Source organism: Pseudophryne corroboree, chromosome 8 (genome assembly GCF_028390025.1).
Source record: "Pseudophryne corroboree isolate aPseCor3 chromosome 8, aPseCor3.hap2, whole genome shotgun sequence".
In the NCBI taxonomy this organism is placed as follows: domain Eukaryota; kingdom Metazoa; phylum Chordata; class Amphibia; order Anura; family Myobatrachidae; genus Pseudophryne; species Pseudophryne corroboree.
The window spans coordinates 443,203,809-443,222,329 of NC_086451.1; the positions used below are offsets into that span (position 1 = coordinate 443,203,809).

The window sequence follows — 18,521 nt, forward strand, 5'->3', positions numbered from 1 at the left end:
CTGCTTAGAAGCTGGCCAACCCATCTTGGCAGCATCATAGAGAACAAACAACGTATCCGTCTTACGAACTGTAGACGTTCGGGATACATAAACGCGTAATGCGCGTACCACATCCAGAGTTCCAGAATGTGCTGTTAACACAGGAACTACTATTGGTTGATTGATGTGAAAAGATGACACTACCTTTGGTAAGAATGCGGGATTCGTCCGAAGTTCAGCTCTGTCATCATGAAACACCAAATACGGTGGCTTGCATGACAAGGCACCCAAATCTGAAACACGCCTTGCCGAAGCTAAGGCTAGAAGAAAAATTGTTTTCCAAGTGAGAAACTTTATATCCACTTGCTGTAAGGGTTCAAAAAATGAAGACTGTAAGAAATCTAAAACCAGATTCAAGTCCCATGGCGCTGTAGGTGGAATGAATGGAGGCTGTACTCTGAGGACACCTTGTAGAAAAGTGTGTACCGACGGCAATAGAGCCAATCGTCTTTGAAAATAAATTGACAACGCAGATACCTGCACCTTTAGTGTAGATAAACGCAGTCCTCCATCTAACCCCGTCTGTAGAAATAACAAAAGACGGGATAACTTGAAAGAGGATGTCGGAAACTTCCGAGCTTCACACCAACCTATATAGGCACGCCAAATTCTGTAATAATGAGCTGCCGTAACCGGCTTCCTAGCTCGCAACATGGTTGGTATCACCGATACTGGAATGCCCTCTCTTCTTAAGAGGGCGGTCTCAACAGCCACCCCGTCAAACGCAGCCGCGTTAAATCGGGGTAAAGGAACGGACCCTGTTGTAACAGGTCTGGATGTAGTGGGAGCGACCAAGGATCGTCTGCGAGTAGTCTGCGGAGATCCGAGAACCAAGCTCTCCGGAGGCCAATGAGGCGCCACTAGTATGACTGTGACAAACTCTCTTTTGATCCGTTTTAGCACCAGAGGGAGCAGCGGAAACGGTGGAAACAGATACACGAGGCTGTACGACCACGCGACGAAGAGAGCATCCACCGCCACTGCCTTTGGATCTCTCGTTCTGGACACATACTGGAGCATTTGGCGATTGTGGCGAGACGCCATCAGGTCCACCTGAGGGTAACCCCACCGTGGAAACCAACATGTGAAACACTTCTGGATTTAATGCCCATTCTCCTGGATGAAAATCCCGACGTCTGAGATAATCCGCCTCCCAGTTGTCCACTCCCGGAATGAACACTGCCGACAATATCACCTGGTGGTATTCCGCCCAATTTAGGATTCGAGCTACTTCCCGCATTGCCATGCGGCTTCTCGTTCCTCCTTGTTTGTTGATGTATGCGACTGCCGTCGCATTGTCTGACTGCACCTGGACAGTCTGAGACCGAAGCATGTGCACTGCTTGTCGTAGCGCATTGTAAATTGCGCGGAGTTCCAGGACATTTATAGACAGCAATCTTTCGTGATCCGCCCAGAGACCCTGGAGCTGACAATTTTGAACTACAGCTCCCCAACCTCTGAGACTTGCGTCCGTCGTTAGAATTATCCAATTCCAGCCGCCGAACAGTTTCCCTGCGGTTAAATTGTGTTCCTTGAGCCACCAGAGCAGAGACACCCTTGCCCTTGGCGACAACCTCACCCTGTGGTGAATCTGCAGATGCGAGCCCGACCACTGTGCGAGCACATCCAGTTGAAATGGACGCAAGTGAAATCTTCCGAACTGAAGCGCTTCGAAAGCAGCCACCATTGTTCCTAAGAGGCGAATGCACAAATGTACCGAGACTGTGCGTGGCTTGAGCACTAATTGTACCAGATGGCGAATAATCTGTACTTTCTGTTGTGGTAGGTAAATTCTTTGATTGACCGTATCGAAAAGCATACCTAGGAATTGAAGGCTTCGAGACGGAATTAGATGTGATTTCTTGAAGTTGACAATCCAACCGTGGTGAACCAGTACATTGTACGTTAGCAGCGCATGTTGGAGAAGTATCTGTTGAGACGGAGCTTTGATGAGCAGATCGTCCAAATACGGAACTATTGTCACTCCCAGGGATCTGAGATGAGCTATCATCACAGACATCACTTTGGTGAATACCCGAGGCGCTAACGATAGGCCAAACGGTAGAGCCTGAAACTGGTAATGGTTCTGGCGTATTGCAAACTGCAAGAACCTCTGATGAGGCTGCCAAATTGGAATGTGTAAGTACGCATCCTTGAGATCTAGCGCAATCATGAACTCCTTTGGCTCTAAACTTGCAATCACTGAGCGCAGAGATTCCATCTTGAATCTGTAGCAAGTTACGTACCGATTGAGACCCTTTAAGTTCAATATTGGCCTGACTGAGCCAACCGTCTTCGGTACCACAAACAGACTGGAATAATAACCCTGACCCTGTTGGTGTACAGGGACCGGAATCAAAACTGCTGAATCCAGTAGGGACTGAATGGCAATTTGCAGAACCGCCCTCTTGCAGAATCCTGTCTTGAAAAACCGCAGTGGCGGAAGACAGTCGAACTCTATTTTGTAACCTTTTAACACTAAATTGCGGATCCACCCATCCGCGGATGTCTGGAACCACGCCAAATGGAACGTCTGAAGGCGTGCTCCCATAATCGGAGAACCGAGATGGGCTGGTAGCCCGTCATGCCACTGGCTTGTCGGTAACCTTAGCGTCCTGACGACTTGTGTTGGTTTGTTGGAAACCACGTCCATGTCTACCAGGCGTGGCTGTTCCTCTGCCACGTCCGCGAAAGGACTGCGGTCTAAAGGATTTGAACGAAGGTCCAGAGTACCTCCTTCTTGGTACCGGTGGAGGCAATGGTAAGAAAACCGACTTTCCACCCGTAGCCTCAGAAATCCATGTGTCCAATTCAGGACCAAACAACTTCTTGCCATCGTAAGGTAACGCCTCTATACCTCGTTTGACCTCTGCCTCCGCTTGCCAAGAACGCAGCCAGAGTGCTCGTCGTGCCGTAACTAGCGATGATGAAATACGAGAAGTGAGCTGACAGACGTCAGTAGAAGCTGTACAGAGATACTCCGCAGCCTCACACATTTGATCAGCAAGAAGTATAAGGTGTTCGTCATGGAGGGCAGACTTAAGTTCTGTTATCCATACTATGAGCGCCTTAGAGACCCAGATACCAACCAAGCCAGGTCTCAGCAGCTCTCCTGCTGCTATATACATGGACTTTAGCATAGTTTCTATTTTGCGATCTGAAGGGTCTTTAAGCGTAGTAGCCGCTGGCACTGGTATGGTTAATTTCTTCGTAAGCTTCGACACTGACGAATCAACTATAGGTGGATTCTCCCATGTACATGTCACCGAGTCTGGAAACAGGTAACTAGACTTAAATCTGCGAGGTATAGAAAACCGTTTATCTGGAATCTGTCGAGTTTCTACTAACATCTTATTAAGAGACTCCGACACAGGAAAACTTATTGGAGTTCTCTGTCGTTTAGTAAATACGACCTGATCATTTGTGAGAGGCTCCTCAGTTTCTGTAAATTTCAGAGACTGACGCACCGCTCTGATGAGATTATCAATTCCTGAGCTGTTAAAATCATCACTATATGACTCCACTTTGCCCTCCTCACCCTCATCTTGTGCCGTGAGGTCTGGCATGGAATCGTCAGAATGCAACATAGCAGAAACTGGTAAATCATAAGACATATGAAATTTATCCCGTCTACCCAAAATGGATTTGGACCTTTCGCAAGGCTGAGACCCCTCTGGTAGTTCTGGCGGTCTCACTCTAGACTCAGATCTTGCCGTTTCCCGCTCCTGTCGAGCGGCGGTCAATTCTGATTGCAACCCAGCCAGTACATTGGCTAGCATTTCCCATGGAGGGTCCGCGGAGGAAATTGTCTTTAAAACCGGAGCAGAATGTTTATTCGGAACCGAATCCACAAAACATACTGTACATGTGGTAGATCCATCCGGTAACACACTGCTACAGACTTTGCAATTATGCTTTTTAGTTTTTGCTGGTGCCTTACTCATTATGGCGACAGACAATACAAAACACAAAAAACAGACACTTGCATGACTCAGTAAAATAGTACCAAGGTGTCTCTATATATATATATCTGGCCAAGTGCAGTACACGTGGCCAGTACTATAAAATGTGATCCCAAATTCCCACTAACACCCCTGCGCCTCCGGTGGAGTAGAGATGTAGTACTGGAACGTTCTGGAATCACAACAGGAAGACACAGGAAGCATGGTTAGAAATGGCTGCCATGCTTACCCATATAATCACAGTGCAGGTTAAAGTGACATTTATATGAAATCCTGTGTAATTAACCCTGCAGCCTAGCATACTGCTGTTGCTGCAGGTTTTCCCTCTCATGCCGCTGATTCTGTTACATAATCACAGTATAATTCCCCCCTCCCCCCTGCATGCTCCGTTGCGGATACAGTGCGGGCGGGCAGCGCAGCGTGTGGGGCCGCCAGCGGTAGCCGGGTAGCGGGACGCGCAGGAACTGAGAGCGGGGAGCGCGTCTTGAAGCGCTGTGAACAGCGGCCGTGCATCGGTGGGGGCCGGAGCAGCGGCGGCGTCTGCAGAGGGATCCCGGCGTCAGTCAAACAATGTCCCCACACAGCGGGGCGGCAGCGGAAGCTGACCGCCCCGTTCAACATACCTTGACTCCTGCTGCTTGTGGTGAGGCTCCGATGGGGCTTCGCTGCAAGCGCCGGCCAGCCTGTGCAGGAGGATCTGTTTGGCTGTGAGGGTGCTCATTCAGTGAGGACCGACACGCCACAGCTGCTATTAGCAGCTTGCACTATCCCTGACCCTGCCTTTTGGAAGGGGGAAAGGGATGTGTATGAAAAAAGAAAAAGTCACTTAAAACAAAAAATATTAAAAAAAAATCGTGGACCCAGCCACATTGACCTGTTGCTACTTCGAGCACAGAAAAAACACTGAGGTACTCGGGGATATGGAGGGGTGGAGTGTTCTAAATTTAAATATTCAGTGCCCTGTTTCCTACGGAAGCCGTCCATATCCCAAGAGTACTCCAGTGACCCCTAGTGTATGAAAAAGAAATAAGCTTTACTATGAGTATTACAAGGTTTAATTCCATAATAAATCCTCCTGACCATGACTATTCTGTATCTTTTCACCAAAGTAATTTTTACATTTAGGGGAAACAGCATCATGGCAGACCTTGTGCTTCTTCTCTAAAGGACATCTATTAAGCTGACCAAATGCTGCAGTATCACCAATAATATCTTCCAATTGGCCCAATACCGCAGAGAGGGCCTGTTTCATGTTTGCAAAAGAAGCATGGAACATTGGGGGTAATTCAACGTTGACCGCATCAGCAAATTTGTTAGTAGTTGGGCAAAACCATGCGCACTGCAGGTGGGGCAGATATAACATTTGTAGAGAGAGTTAGATTTGGGTGGGTTATATTGTTTCTGTGCAGGGTAAATACTGGCTGCTTTATTTATGCACTGCAATTTAGATTTCAGATTGAACACACCCCACCCAAATCTAACTCTCTCTGCACATGTTATATCTGTCCGTCCGTCCCCTCCCTGCAGTGCACATGGGCCCTCATTCCGAGTTGTTCACTAGCTGCCGTTGTTCGCTGCGTAATGATCAGTTAAAAAAACGGCAAAACTGCGCATGCACCGCAATGCGCACGCACGGCGTACGGGTACAAAGAGCATCGTGGTTTTGCACAGGTTCTAGCAACGCTTTCAGTCGCACAGCTGGTCGCAAGGAGATTGAAAGAAAGTGGGAGTTTCTGGGTGTCAATTGACCGTTTTCTGGGAGTGTTTGTCGTGGCCGGGCGTTTGTTGGGCGGGTATCTGACGCCATTACCGTGTCATTCGTCGCAGCAATCATCGGACAGAATAAGTAACTACAGGGCTGGTATTGTTCTGCACAAAATGTTTTTGCCGCCGCTCTGCTGCACAGGCGTTCACACTCCTGCAAAGCGAAAATACACTTCCCCGTGGGCGGCGACTATGAGTTTGCGCGGCTGCTAAAAGTAGCTACCGAGCAATCAACTCGGAATGAGGGCCATGGTTTTGCCCAACTGCTAACAAATTTGCTGCTGCGATCAACTCTGAATTACCCCCATTGTGCCTGGAACAAACCATGTGGGTGCAAGTACAGCAAATACATTTATATTGTTTCTGTGCAGGGTAAATACTGGCTGCTTTTGCATGTAGCCCACACATGGTAGAGGTTTATTCTTACACTGCAATTTAGATTTCAATTTGGACACACCCAACCCAAATCAAAATCTCTCTGCACATGTTACATCTGCCCCACCTGCAGCGCAACATGGTTTTGCCCAGTTGCATGCTTTTTTGCTTTACTTACAAACACGAATCAGGCCCAGAAATGAGGTGAGAAAACAAACCCAATGTCCAACAATAACCATCTTGGAATGAGTGTCCAGTAGGTGGCGGCATTACGCGTCTTACACACTGACCTTGACTAAGCCACGGCTGAATAACATCTCCACCACTTCCTTCAAGATAGGCAGGATGCCGCTGTGATGAATCCCAATCCCTCTCTTCAGCAGGTCCAGCATGTGTAACACCTGCAGGAGCAGCAGACACACATTTATTGCCCCACAGCAGATTTAGCTCCCTGTGTCCCTCCCTCGCCCAAACTCAGCAGTGTCCCCCGGACAGGATGGAAGAGAAATAAACTCCATGGAATGCCCATACATCGTAGATACAATAACACAGACCTGTGGAAGCTGCCGATCGCCCCCGCGCAGGCGGCTCAGGCACTTGGTGTAGTAAGTCTGGACTTCACTCCGTTCTGCTGCTGTGCACAAGTCTACGGTGGTCAGAGCGGATGCGTTCTGCTCACACCGGGAACGGGAGAAAGTGAAAACCACTACAGGGAGGGCGTCCCGCTGCCGGAGAGAGTGAATCAGAGAGAGCCATGTGCCCTTGTCCTGTGGAGGCAGAGAGGAGATTAGGTCTGTATCATTTGTCACTGGCTTCTGAGATCATCTAATGCTATACTCTGATACAGGATATCTGTGTGACCCGGATCACTCCTCTTATTCTGGGGAAGATGCATCAACCTGGACAAGGCATAAGGAAGTGATAAACCAGGAATAAGTGCAAGGTGATAAACGCACCAGCCAATCATTACGGATTTGAAAAATGACCGTTAGAAGCTGACTGGCTGGTGCGTTATCACCTTGTGCTTATCACTTCCTTATCCCTTCTCCAGGCTTAATACATCTAACCCAGAGTCTGTGCTCTGTGTGACCCATAGGTCACTCATCTCATTCTGGGCTCTGATACAAATTATCCGTGTGACCCGGATCACTTCTGGGCTCTGATATAGATTATCCGTGTGACTCGGATCACTTCTGGGCTCTGATATAGATTATCCGTGTGACCCGGATCACTTCTGGGCTCTGATATAGATTATCTGTGTGACCCGGATCACTTCTGGGCTCTGATATAGATTATCCGTGTGACTCGGATCACTTCTGGGATCTGATATAGATTATCCGTGTGACTCGGATCACTTCTGGGATCTGATATAGATTATCCGTGTGACCCGTATCACTTCTGGGCTCTGATATCGATAATCTGTGTGACCCGGATCACTTCTGTGCTCGGATATAGATTATCCGTGTGACTCGGATCACTTCTGGGCTCGGATATAGATTATCCGTGTGACCCGGATCACTTCTGGGCTCTGATATAGATTATCCGTGTGACCCGGATCACTTCTGGGCTCTGATATAGATTATCTGCGTTACCCGGATCACTTCTGGGCTCTGATATAGATTATCTGTGTGACCCGTACCACGTCTGGGGTCTGATATAGATTATCTGTGTGACCCGGATCACTTCTGGGGTCTGATATAGATTATCTGTGTGACCCGGATCACTTCTGGGCTCTGATATAAATTATCTGTGTGACCCGTACCACGTCTGGGCTCTGATATAGATTATCTGTGTGACCCGTACCACGTCTGGGCTCTGATATAGATTATCCGTGTGACCTGGATCACTTCTGGGCTCGGATATAGATTATCCGTGTGACCCGGATCACTTCTGGGCTCGGATATAGATTATCTGTGTGACCCAGATCACTTCTGGGGTCTGATATAGATTATCTGTGTGACCCGTATCACTTCTGGGGTCTGATATAGATTATCTGTGTGACCCGTACCACGTCTGGGCTCTGATATAGATTATCCGTGTGACCTGGATCACTTCTGGGCTCGGATATAGATCATCGTGTGACCCGGATCACTTCTGGGGTCTGATATAGATTATCTGTGTGACCCGGATCACTTCTGGGGTCTGATATAGATTATCTGTGTGACCCGGATCACTTCTGGGGTCTGATATAGATTATCCGTGTGACCTGGATCACTTCTGGGCTCGGATATAGATTATCCGTGTGACCCGGATCACTTCTGGGCTCGGATATAGATTATCTGTGTGACCCGGATCACTTCTGGGGTCTGATATAGATTATCTGTGTGACCCGGATCACTTCTGGGCTCTGATATAGATTATCTGTGTGACCCGGATCACTTCTGGGCTCCGATATAGATTATCTGTGTGACCCGTACCACGTCTGGGCTCTGATATAGATTATCCGTGTGACCTGGATCACTTCTGGGCTCGGATATAGATTATCTGTGTGACCCGGATCACTTCTGGGCTCGGATATAGATTATCCGTGTGACCCGGATCACTTCTGGGCTCGGATATAGATCATCTGTGTGACCCGGATCACTTCTGGGGTCTGATATAGATTATCTGTGTGACCCGGATCACTTCTGGGCTCTGATATAGATTATCTGTGTGACCCGTACCACGTCTGGGCTCGGATATAGATTATCTGTGTGACCCGGATCACGTATGGGCTCTGATATAGATTATCCGTGTGACCCGGATCAGTCATCCCATTCTGTGCTATGGTCGACAGTCATTAGGTCGACACCAAAGGGTCAACATGCATTAACTCAACCTGTACAAAAGGTCGACAGTCGAAAGGTCAACAGTGGTTAAGTTGACAGTGTCAAATAGTCGACACATTTTTCTTTTTAGCCAAATCTTGTATATTTCCTGTTATGTGACCACCATCAGTACACAAATGTACCCTCACGCGCTCGCCATGCTTCTGGCCAGGTGGCTCGTTCCACTCACCACATGTTACTTTTCCCAGTAGATGTCCACATGGATAGTAAATGAAGCCACTGTGCAAACATTTATGTCAACAATTTGTACCTGTCGACCTTTTGTATCTGTCAACCTAATACATGTCAAGCATATGGTGTCGACCAATACACTGTCAATCTATCATCCGGATATGGTTCTGGGTTATCCAGCTGACTCATCTCACTGTGTGCTCCGGTAGCTGTGCCACCCTGCTCAATAATCCCGCACACGCCTCAGCTGTCACTCACATGCCCGGCTCCGCCTCCATGAGGGTGTTTTGCCCCAAATGTTTGTGAGTACTTAGATGATCGCTCCTTCTTTGCTTCAACTGCAGCATAGTATCTGAGGGTATAAACAAGGTACAGGTATGAGTAGTACTGATAACATGAATACACACCTTAAGAAAACCTCATTACTCTGTTGCGATCTATAAGAACCACACTCATATTAGAAAAACTTCTGTCATCATGGGAATAAGTCTGCAAGATCCACAATAACACCACCAGTAAATATTACTACATAATAGGAGCACGTAGGTGCCGTAGCTTCAACATTTAATTTATCTGGCTTGTATTACAAGAGACCCATCATCTATATGTACCAATCTACTAGGATCCAGAGACACCACTAAGGCATGAGGACAAAGCACCCAATGACCGAGTGATGGCACAAGTTACTAGCGGATGGACAGCATTCTCAGAGATAAAATGACACTGAAAAGGGTGTAGCAGAGGACTCTGGGAAAGGGACCATCACAGTACATAACAGTCACACTCCTGTACTGCAAAGGACTCTGGGAAAGGGACCATCACAGTACATAACAGTCACACTCCTGTACTGCAAAGGACTCTAGGAAAGGGACCATCACAGTACATAACAGTCACACTCCTGTACTGCAAAGGACTCTGGGAAAGGGACCATCACAGTATGTAAGAGAATAGTCACAATCCTGTATCACACAGGACTCTGGGAAAGGGACCATCAGCAGTATGTAAGAGAATAGTCACACTCCTGTATCATATAGGGACTCTGGGAAATGAGCCATCATAGTATGCAAGGTAATAGTCGCACTCCTGTATCACAGAGGACTCTGGGAAAGGAGCCATCACAGTATGTAAGAGAATAGTCACACTCCTGTATCACAGAGGACTCTGGGAAAGGAGCCATCACAGTATGTAAGATAATAGTCGCACTCCTGTATCACAGAGGACTCTGGGAAAGGAGCCATCACAGTATGTAAGAGAATAGTCACACTCCTGTATCACAGAGGACTCTGGGAAAGGAGCCATCACAGTACACAAAATAGTCACACTCCTGTAACCTTCAAAACATGGTCCTAAAGAGTACTACCAGAAACAGGAAAGTCATCTAGGTGGGGGATCCTTGCCTTAGTGCTAAACCCGGCAGTGAAGCCTGGGTACAGGTATGGACATGAAAATGGTTACCTCCCTTAAGATATTACGGTAAATCAGTTTAGCTAGAGAGATGGCCTGCGGAAGGAGCTACTGTTTCTCAATGTAACCACAGAAATGTCAACTGGGCCCACGCGTTGCCACCACGGAGGTTGGAAGACCTACCTGTGCAGGTCACTCTGCATTACCGCATTAATTACCAGCAGCTACCTAGAGTCTGTGAATTAGCAATCTCACCCTTTTGTCTGGAAAGCTCCAGATGCATCTTGCAGCAGGAAAAACTGATTCTGCGTTTTCTGACTGTTGCCCGTGTACAGGAAATGCTCCAATGGGACCGGCCTCCTCATGGTGCTGATCACGTACAGTTTCCTCTTCTTAATTCTCCTGCATGGAATGTATCACACAATGAGACATCAACTGAAGAAGAGTGTTGTGATGAAGCGAGGAGCCCCCAGCCTGTTAGTAACTCTGTATCTCCTCTCGTTACAGTCTGTCTCTCTGCTTCTCAGTGTATAAAGCAGAGAGAGGAGCTGCATGCTCCTAGAGTGGCCATTAATACCGCTTGTAATAAATACCGGGGGGGTTTTGTGGGGTCAATATAATAATCGATGTAATGATGCTGCAGTGTCTGTTACTAGGTACTGCCCGTGGTTGTATTTGGAGCAGTTGCCTTTGCTTCCCTATACTGTCAAGATGCACTATAATAGGTGTTACAACTGTCACTCTTTTCTTAATGCCCGTGTTTATACAGCCCGGAGGTGCTTCCGTTTTGTAGTATTGCACAGGAGCCGGTTAAGCATTTAAGTGAAAACTGCACACAAATCAGTATTAAAACAATATATTTTATTGTTACATGAAAAAGTCCTGTAATGGCAGAACTACTATGACGTAGGAATATTACTATAAATGACACGACCATCTACTACAGGGGCATTCAACATGCGTCCCACCAGCTGCTGTGGAACTACACATCCCAGCATACTCTGACACTAGCATGTCCTATTAGTAAAATTGTGGCAGGGCATGCTGAGGTGTGTAGTTCCACCGCAGCTGGAAAGCTGCATGTTGAATGCCCCTGATCTACAAATATATCTGCGCCAAAGCTCACCCGATCCAGTCTGCGAACTCCACGGTGTTGGGAACTGTGGCGCTCAGTAGAATGATGTTCACGTGGTCTGGTAGCATTATAAGAACCTCCTCCCATACAACGCCACGCTGTGGGTGAAGTCATAAGTGGCATTAACAGGGTCGTGAGGGGTACGTAAATGATAAGATGTACAAGCAGAGACACTTACCTCCACATCGTTAATATAATGAACCTCATCAAAGATCACCCATTCCAGGTCTCGAATTACATCAGAACCGTTATACAACATGGACCTGGGTGGAGAAAGTGTAATGGGTGATTTGGCCAAGGAGAAGACAGTATGACGTTCAAAAGCCAAGACCAGTGTTTGGAACATAAGATTCATTCTAACATTAACGCAAGAGAGTGAAAGGTTTTTGGGAAGAGAATGAACCGGAGACAAGGACTGATCATTTACAAAAGGCAAACACAGCGCAATTCTAAACGAAAGACGGAACGTTTGTATCTCGCGGCATCTGCAGGTTACCAACATTTAGGACTCGGGTTGGTGTCTTTGATAATGAAAACTGTACAGTTGGGGTTATTCCGAGTTGATCGCTCGCTAGCAGTTTTTAGCAGCCGTGCAAACGCATTGTCGCCGCCCACCGGGGAGTGTATTTTCGCTTAGCAGAAGTGCAAACGCCTGTGCAGCAGAGCGCCTGCAAACACATTTTGTGCAAAACAAGACCAGCCCTGGACTTACTCTTCGTGTGCGTTGATTCTAACGTTGGAGGGACGTCTTTTGACGTCAAACACCCGCCCAGCGTTCGCCCAGCCACGCCTGCGTTTTTCCTCTCACGCCTGCGTTTTTCTAAGCACTCCCTGAAAACGGTCTGTTACCACCCAGAAACGCCCACTTCACGTCAATCATCCTGCGTTGTGCCGTGCGACTGAATGCTTCGCTAGAACCTGTGCAAAACCACAAAGAACTTTGCACCCGTACGTCGCGCGTGCGCATTGCGGTGCATACGCAGAAAACGAGATTTATGGTAAGAACTTACCTTTGTTAAAACTCTTTCTGCGAGGTACACTGGGCTCCACAAGGAAAGACATAGGGGTGTAGAGTAGGATCTTGATCCAAGGCACCAACAGGCTCAAAAGCTTTGACTGTTCCCAGAATGCATAGCGCCGCCTCCTCTATAACCCCGCCTCCCTGCACAGGAGCTCAGTTTTTTAGTTAACCAGCCCAATGCAGTAGCAGGAAAAGAGACGACAACGGTTAGTAGCCACATACACCACACTCTCACGACAGGAGAAGTGTTAGCGGCTAATGCCATACCAACCCAAAGAAGCTAAGTGCGTCAGGGTGGGCGCCTTGTGGAGCCCAGTGTACCTCGCAGAAAGAGTTTTAACAAAGGTAAGTTCTTACCATAAAACTCGTTTTCTGCTGCGGGATACACTGGGCTCCACAAGGAAAGACATAGGGGATGTCCTAAAGCAGTTCCTTATGGAAGGGGACGCACTGTAGTGGGCACAAGAACCCGGCGTCCAAAGGAAGTATCCTGGGAAGCGGCAGTATCGAAGGCATAGAACCTTATGAACGTGTTCACAGAGGACCACGTAGCCGCCTTGCACAATTGTTCAAGGGTCGCACCACGGCGGGCCGCCCAAGAAGGTCCAACAGACCGAGTAGAATGGGCCGTAATGTGAGCAGGAGCTGACAGACCAGCCCTCACATAAAAGCATGTGCAATCACCATTCTAATCCATCTGGCCAAAGTTTGCTTGTGAGCAGGCCAGCCCCGTTTGTGAAATCCAAACAGCATAAGAGAGAATCAGATTTCCTAATAGAAGCAGTTCTCTTCACATAGATACGGAGAGCCCGTACCACATCCAAAGACCGCTCTTTGGGAGACAGATCAGGAGAAACAAGTGCTGGAGCCACAATCTCCTGGTTAAGGTGGAACGAAGAAACCACCTTAGGTAAATATCTGGGACGAGTCCTAAGAACCGCCCGGTCACGGTGAAATATCAGATATAGGGAACTACAAGACAAGGCACCCAAATCCGACACTCTTGTAGCTGAAGCAATAGCCAGCAGAAACACCACCATAAGGCAAAGCCACATAAGATCAGCTGAACCTAGAGGTTCAAACGGAGACTCTTGTAACGCCTCCAAAACCACCGACAAGTCCCAAGGAGCCACAGGCGGGACATAGGGAGGTTGGATACGCAACACGCCCTGAGTAAAGGTATGCACATCAGGTAAGGTCGCAATCTTCTCTGAAACCACACCGACAAGGCAGATATTTGAACCTTGAGGGAGGCCAGATGCAGGCCTAAGTCCAGGCCCTGCTGAAGAAAGGCCAACAGCTTGGCTATACTAAACTTGGAAGCGTCATAATGGTTAGATGCGCACCAAACAAAGTAAGAATGCCAGACCCTATAGTAAATCCGAGCAGAAGCCGGTTTCCAGGCCCGCAACATAGTTTGAATGACCGCCTCAGAAAACCCTTTAGCCCTTAAGACGGAAGCTTCAAGAGCCACGCCGTCAAAGACAGCCGGGCTAGGTCCTGGTAGACACAGGGGCCCTGAACGAGGAGGTCTGGGCGTTGTGGAAGTAGAATTGGACGCTCTGACGATAGGCCCTGCAGGTCTGAGAACCAGTGCCGCCAGCGCATCCATGAATGCTGCTTGAGGATCCCTTGTCCTTGCTCCGAAGACCGGAACCTTGTGATTGTGTCGAGACGCCATCAGATCTACGTCTGGAAGGCCCCACTTTTCCACTAGGAGTTGAAACACTTCTGGATGGAGGCCCCACTCTCCGGCGTGTACGTCCTGACGACTGAGAAAGTCTGCTTCCCAATTCAGGACTCCCGGAATGAATATTGCCGATATGGCCGATAGATGGCGTTCCGCCCAATGTAGAATCCGTGAGACTTCCTTCATTGCCAAACGGCTTTGAGTGCCGCCATGATGATTTATGTAAGCCACTGTGGTGGCGTTGTCCGACTGTACTTGAACAGGACGGTTCTGAATTAAATGCTGGGCCAGGTTCAACGCATTGAAGACCGCCCGCAATTCTAGAATGTTGATCGAGAGGAGAGATTCCTCCTTGGTCCACCGACCCTGAAGGGAGTGTTGCTCCAGCACCGCGCCCCAACCTCTTAGACTGGCATCGGTCGTCAACAGGACCCAGTCGGATATCCAGAAGGGACGGCCCCGTCACAATTGTTGGTCCTGGAGCCACCAGTGCAGCGACAGACGGACCTCCGGAGTCAATGAGATCATGTGAGGCCTGATCCGGTGAGGCAGGCCATCCCACTTGGCTAGAATCAGCCTCTGGAGGTGGCGAGAATGGAATTGAGCATACTCCACCATGTCGAATGCTGACACCATGAGGCCCAGCACCTGCATCGCCGAATGTATTGACACTTGCGGACGAGAAAGGAAGCAACTAATCCTGTCCTGAAGCTTCAGGACTTTCTCCTGAGACAAGAACAACCGCTGGTTGTGAGTGTCCAATAGCGCTCCCAGGTGCACGATGCTCTGAGCAAGGACCAGGGAGGATTTCTTCCAGTTGATGAGCAACCCGTGGGCTTGTAGAAACCGGACAGTCATATCCAGATGACGTAGGAGAAGTTCTGGGGAATTTACCAGGATTAACAAGTCGCCCAGATACGGCAGTATCCTGACCCCTTGACGGCGGAGTACCACCGTCATCACCGCCATGACTTTGGTGAAGACTCGCGGAGCCGTAGTTAAACCAAAAGGAAACGCCCGAAACTGGTAATGGAGGTTGCCAATCGCAAACCTCAGGTATTGCTGATGTGACACTGCTATAGGAATATGCAGGTAAGCATTATGTATGTCCAGGGAGACCATGTAGTCCCCAGGTTCCAAGGCCATGTAGTCCCCAGGTTCCAAGGCGAAGGGTTTCCATACGGAACTTGGAAACTTGGAAACTTTCACAAACCTGTTCAATGCCTTGAGGTTGAGAATGGGCCGGGAGGACCCATTCGGTTTTGGGACCAGAAACAGCGGATAATAGTACTCCCGGCCCCTCTGAGCAAGAGGCACCTTTACTACGTCTCCTGTATCCAGGAGGGTCTGTACCACCGAATGTAGAGTGTTTGCCTTTGTCTGGTCCAACGGGACGTCTGTCTGGCAAAATCGATGAGGGGGTCGGTTTTTGAAGGCTAGGGCGTAACCTCGAGTGACGACTTCCCGTACCCAGACATCTGAAGTGGTCTTCAACCATTCCTGGGTATACCCTACAGTGATCGTGCGTAGCCAAAAAAAAAGTGGGTCCCAGGAACCCCTCACTTTTAAAAATTGGGGTCCTACTGATCTTTTTCTAGGGTCCCATCGGAATGAAGGTTCTTATTAATCTTAATCTTGTTTGGACACTACAAAAGTGTTGCAAGGTGGGGGGGATGGGATGACAATGCTGCGGGGCTGTGTAGCATGCAGGACACCCTGCACCAGAGGTATAACTAGACATTTTGGTGCCCTTAGGCAGAAAGTGAATTGTTGCTCCACCTCCCAGACTGTAAAGTATAGGAAATGCGCGCCGCAAAATTTGAGGGGCGTGGCTTCATGGGGAAGGGGCGTGACCACACAATAGTGCCAATTCACATTACACCACACAGTAGGGCCGCTTATACACACTGCACCAGGTAGAACCTCCTATGCACACTGCGCCAGGTAGAACCTCCTATACACACTGCGCCAGATAGAGCACGTTATACATATTACGTCAGATAGAGCACGTTAAACACTTTGCTCCAGGTACAGCACGAAAGCACTTTGCTCCAGGTACAGCGCGTTATACACTTTGCTCCAGGTACAGCAAGTTATACACTTTGCTAAAGGTAGAGCACTTTAAACACATTTCGCCAGGCAGAGCACGTTATTATACACAATGCGCCAGGTAGAGCACGTTACACACAATGCGCAAGGTAGAGCACATTATACACAATGCACCCGGTAGAGCACGTTACACACATTGCACCAGGTAGAGCACTGAGGCACACTGCACCAGGTACAGCACTGAGGCACACTACACCAGGTACAGCACTGAGGCACACTGCACCAGGTACAGCACTGAGGCACACTGCACCAGGTACAGCACTGAGGCACACTACACCAGGTACAGCACTGAGGCACATTGCAGTAACCACTTATGACCTCCGGGCCGACCCGCCGACCCCCCCCCCCCCCCCCCCCCCGAAACCTTCAGCACGACCATTCACCAAAGTCCACACGCAGCCTACTGCAGCCCGGGCACACATGCCGCTGAGGAGGAGGGAGGCAGATACGGAGCGCTACTCACCGTCGCAGAGGAGGTGCCTGGTAAGCGTGGCTGGTCGCTTGGTGCTGGCGGCGGAGCGTGCAGCGGGGAGGAGGCGGAGTCGGTTGAGCGGGGCCAGTCTGTCAGCGCTGCCACACAGATTCATGTGCTGGCGGCAGGGCCCGGGTCAGCGTGGAGGCACTGTAGGATGTGATTGGCTGGAGACTGCAAGAGGTGATTGGTTAAGGAAACAGCCAGTCACCCCCTGCGTTCTGTTGACTGGCTGGCTCGATTCAAACACATCCAGATGAGCGCGTCCTGTGGGACCCGCTCATCTTCTAAATGTGAGCCCCGGGCGGCCGTTTCTGGGTAAAATACGCGCCATAGCGCGTATTTGCGATCACTGACCCTAGAAGCCGGCCCCCCAGCCTGGGATCCCCCAGGGGGAGGCCCGCCCCGTCATGCGGCAGGCTGATCGGTCTTGGAATCTGGCTGACGGGCAGCCCAGGCTCTTTTGGTCTTCGGCTTACCAGGTTTGGAAGTACGGGCCTGCTTGTTGTAAGCCTGACCTTTTGCTTTACCTGAAGGACGAAAGGGGCGAAAGGAAGTACCTTTAGCCTTCGACACAGAAGGCTAAAGTGGCCTGTGGCATCCCCGTTGCCATGGACCCGGCGGCTCTGGGCGCACGGCGTCCTAGCGTTGCCAGGGACCCGGCGGCTATAGCGCGCATGGTGTCCCGGCGTTGCTAGGCGCCGTGTGGAGGCAGACAGAGCGAGAGGCGCGGCGGCCGTGACCGCTGCTCGGTCAGAGCACGGACACGAACCGCCACGCCTAACAGTACCCTCCCCTTGAGGAGGGGTTAAAGAACCTCTAGAGCCGGGTTTCTGAGGAAACTCCTGAAGGAATATCTTAAGTTTAGGAGCATGTAAATCCTTATCCAGCACCCAAGACCTTTCCTCAGGGCCATAGCCTTTCCAGTGGACCAAAAAATAAAGCCGGCCACGAGAAAGCTTAGAATCTAAAACCTTCTCCACCAGGAACTCTTGTTGACCCTGAACATCCACCGGAAGTCTACCCTGGGAAATCTTCCGGGGGAACTTCCTGGAAACAATATATTTCTTCAAAAGAGAGCAGTGGAAAGTGTTGCCAACTTTAAGTGATTTAGGCAACCGCAACCGAAAAGCCACTGGATTGACTTTCTTGACAATAAGAAACGGTCCAATAAATTTGGGTCCCAATCTAGCCGAGGGTTGTCGGAGCTTGATGTTACGGGTTGACAACCACACCTTATCTCCCACCTTAAAAGTGCACGGGCGTCGGAACCTGTCCGAAAAAAAATTCTCTCGGAAGGCAGCCTTCTTCAGGGCAAGGTGCACCTTTTTCCAAATCATTCTGAGGCGGGAAGTTAAGGTCAACGAAGAGCCTGGAAAATGAGGATAAAAGGAATTGGCTCTAGGATGAAAGCCTAGGACCGAAAAGAATGGAGACTCCTTGGTGGAAGAATGGCAAGAGTTATTATAGGCAAACTCGGCCAAAGGAAGAAATTCAAACCAATCATTCTGAAGTTTGGCCGAATACAGCCGTAAATACTGTTTTAATGAC

The 18,521-nt window shown here is 49.2% G+C and overlaps 1 protein-coding gene across 3 annotated transcripts in view; it reads right to left on the reverse strand.

The window, feature by feature from the left end:
* SKIC2 (SKI2 subunit of superkiller complex) overlaps positions 1-18,521 on the reverse strand; it is a 73,593-nt gene that overhangs the window by 19,386 nt on the left and 35,686 nt on the right. For all 3 annotated transcript variants that reach the window (XM_063938127.1, XM_063938125.1, XM_063938126.1), the window contains exons 13-18: positions 11,857-11,941; positions 11,670-11,776; positions 10,799-10,945; positions 9,398-9,491; positions 6,695-6,907; positions 6,431-6,541 (exon numbers count right to left, since the gene is read on the reverse strand). In XM_063938127.1, coding sequence (XP_063794197.1) covers positions 6,431-6,541; positions 6,695-6,907; positions 9,398-9,491; positions 10,799-10,945; positions 11,670-11,776; positions 11,857-11,941 — 757 coding nt within the window. The remainder of the gene's footprint in view (positions 1-6,430; positions 6,542-6,694; positions 6,908-9,397; positions 9,492-10,798; positions 10,946-11,669; positions 11,777-11,856; positions 11,942-18,521) is intronic.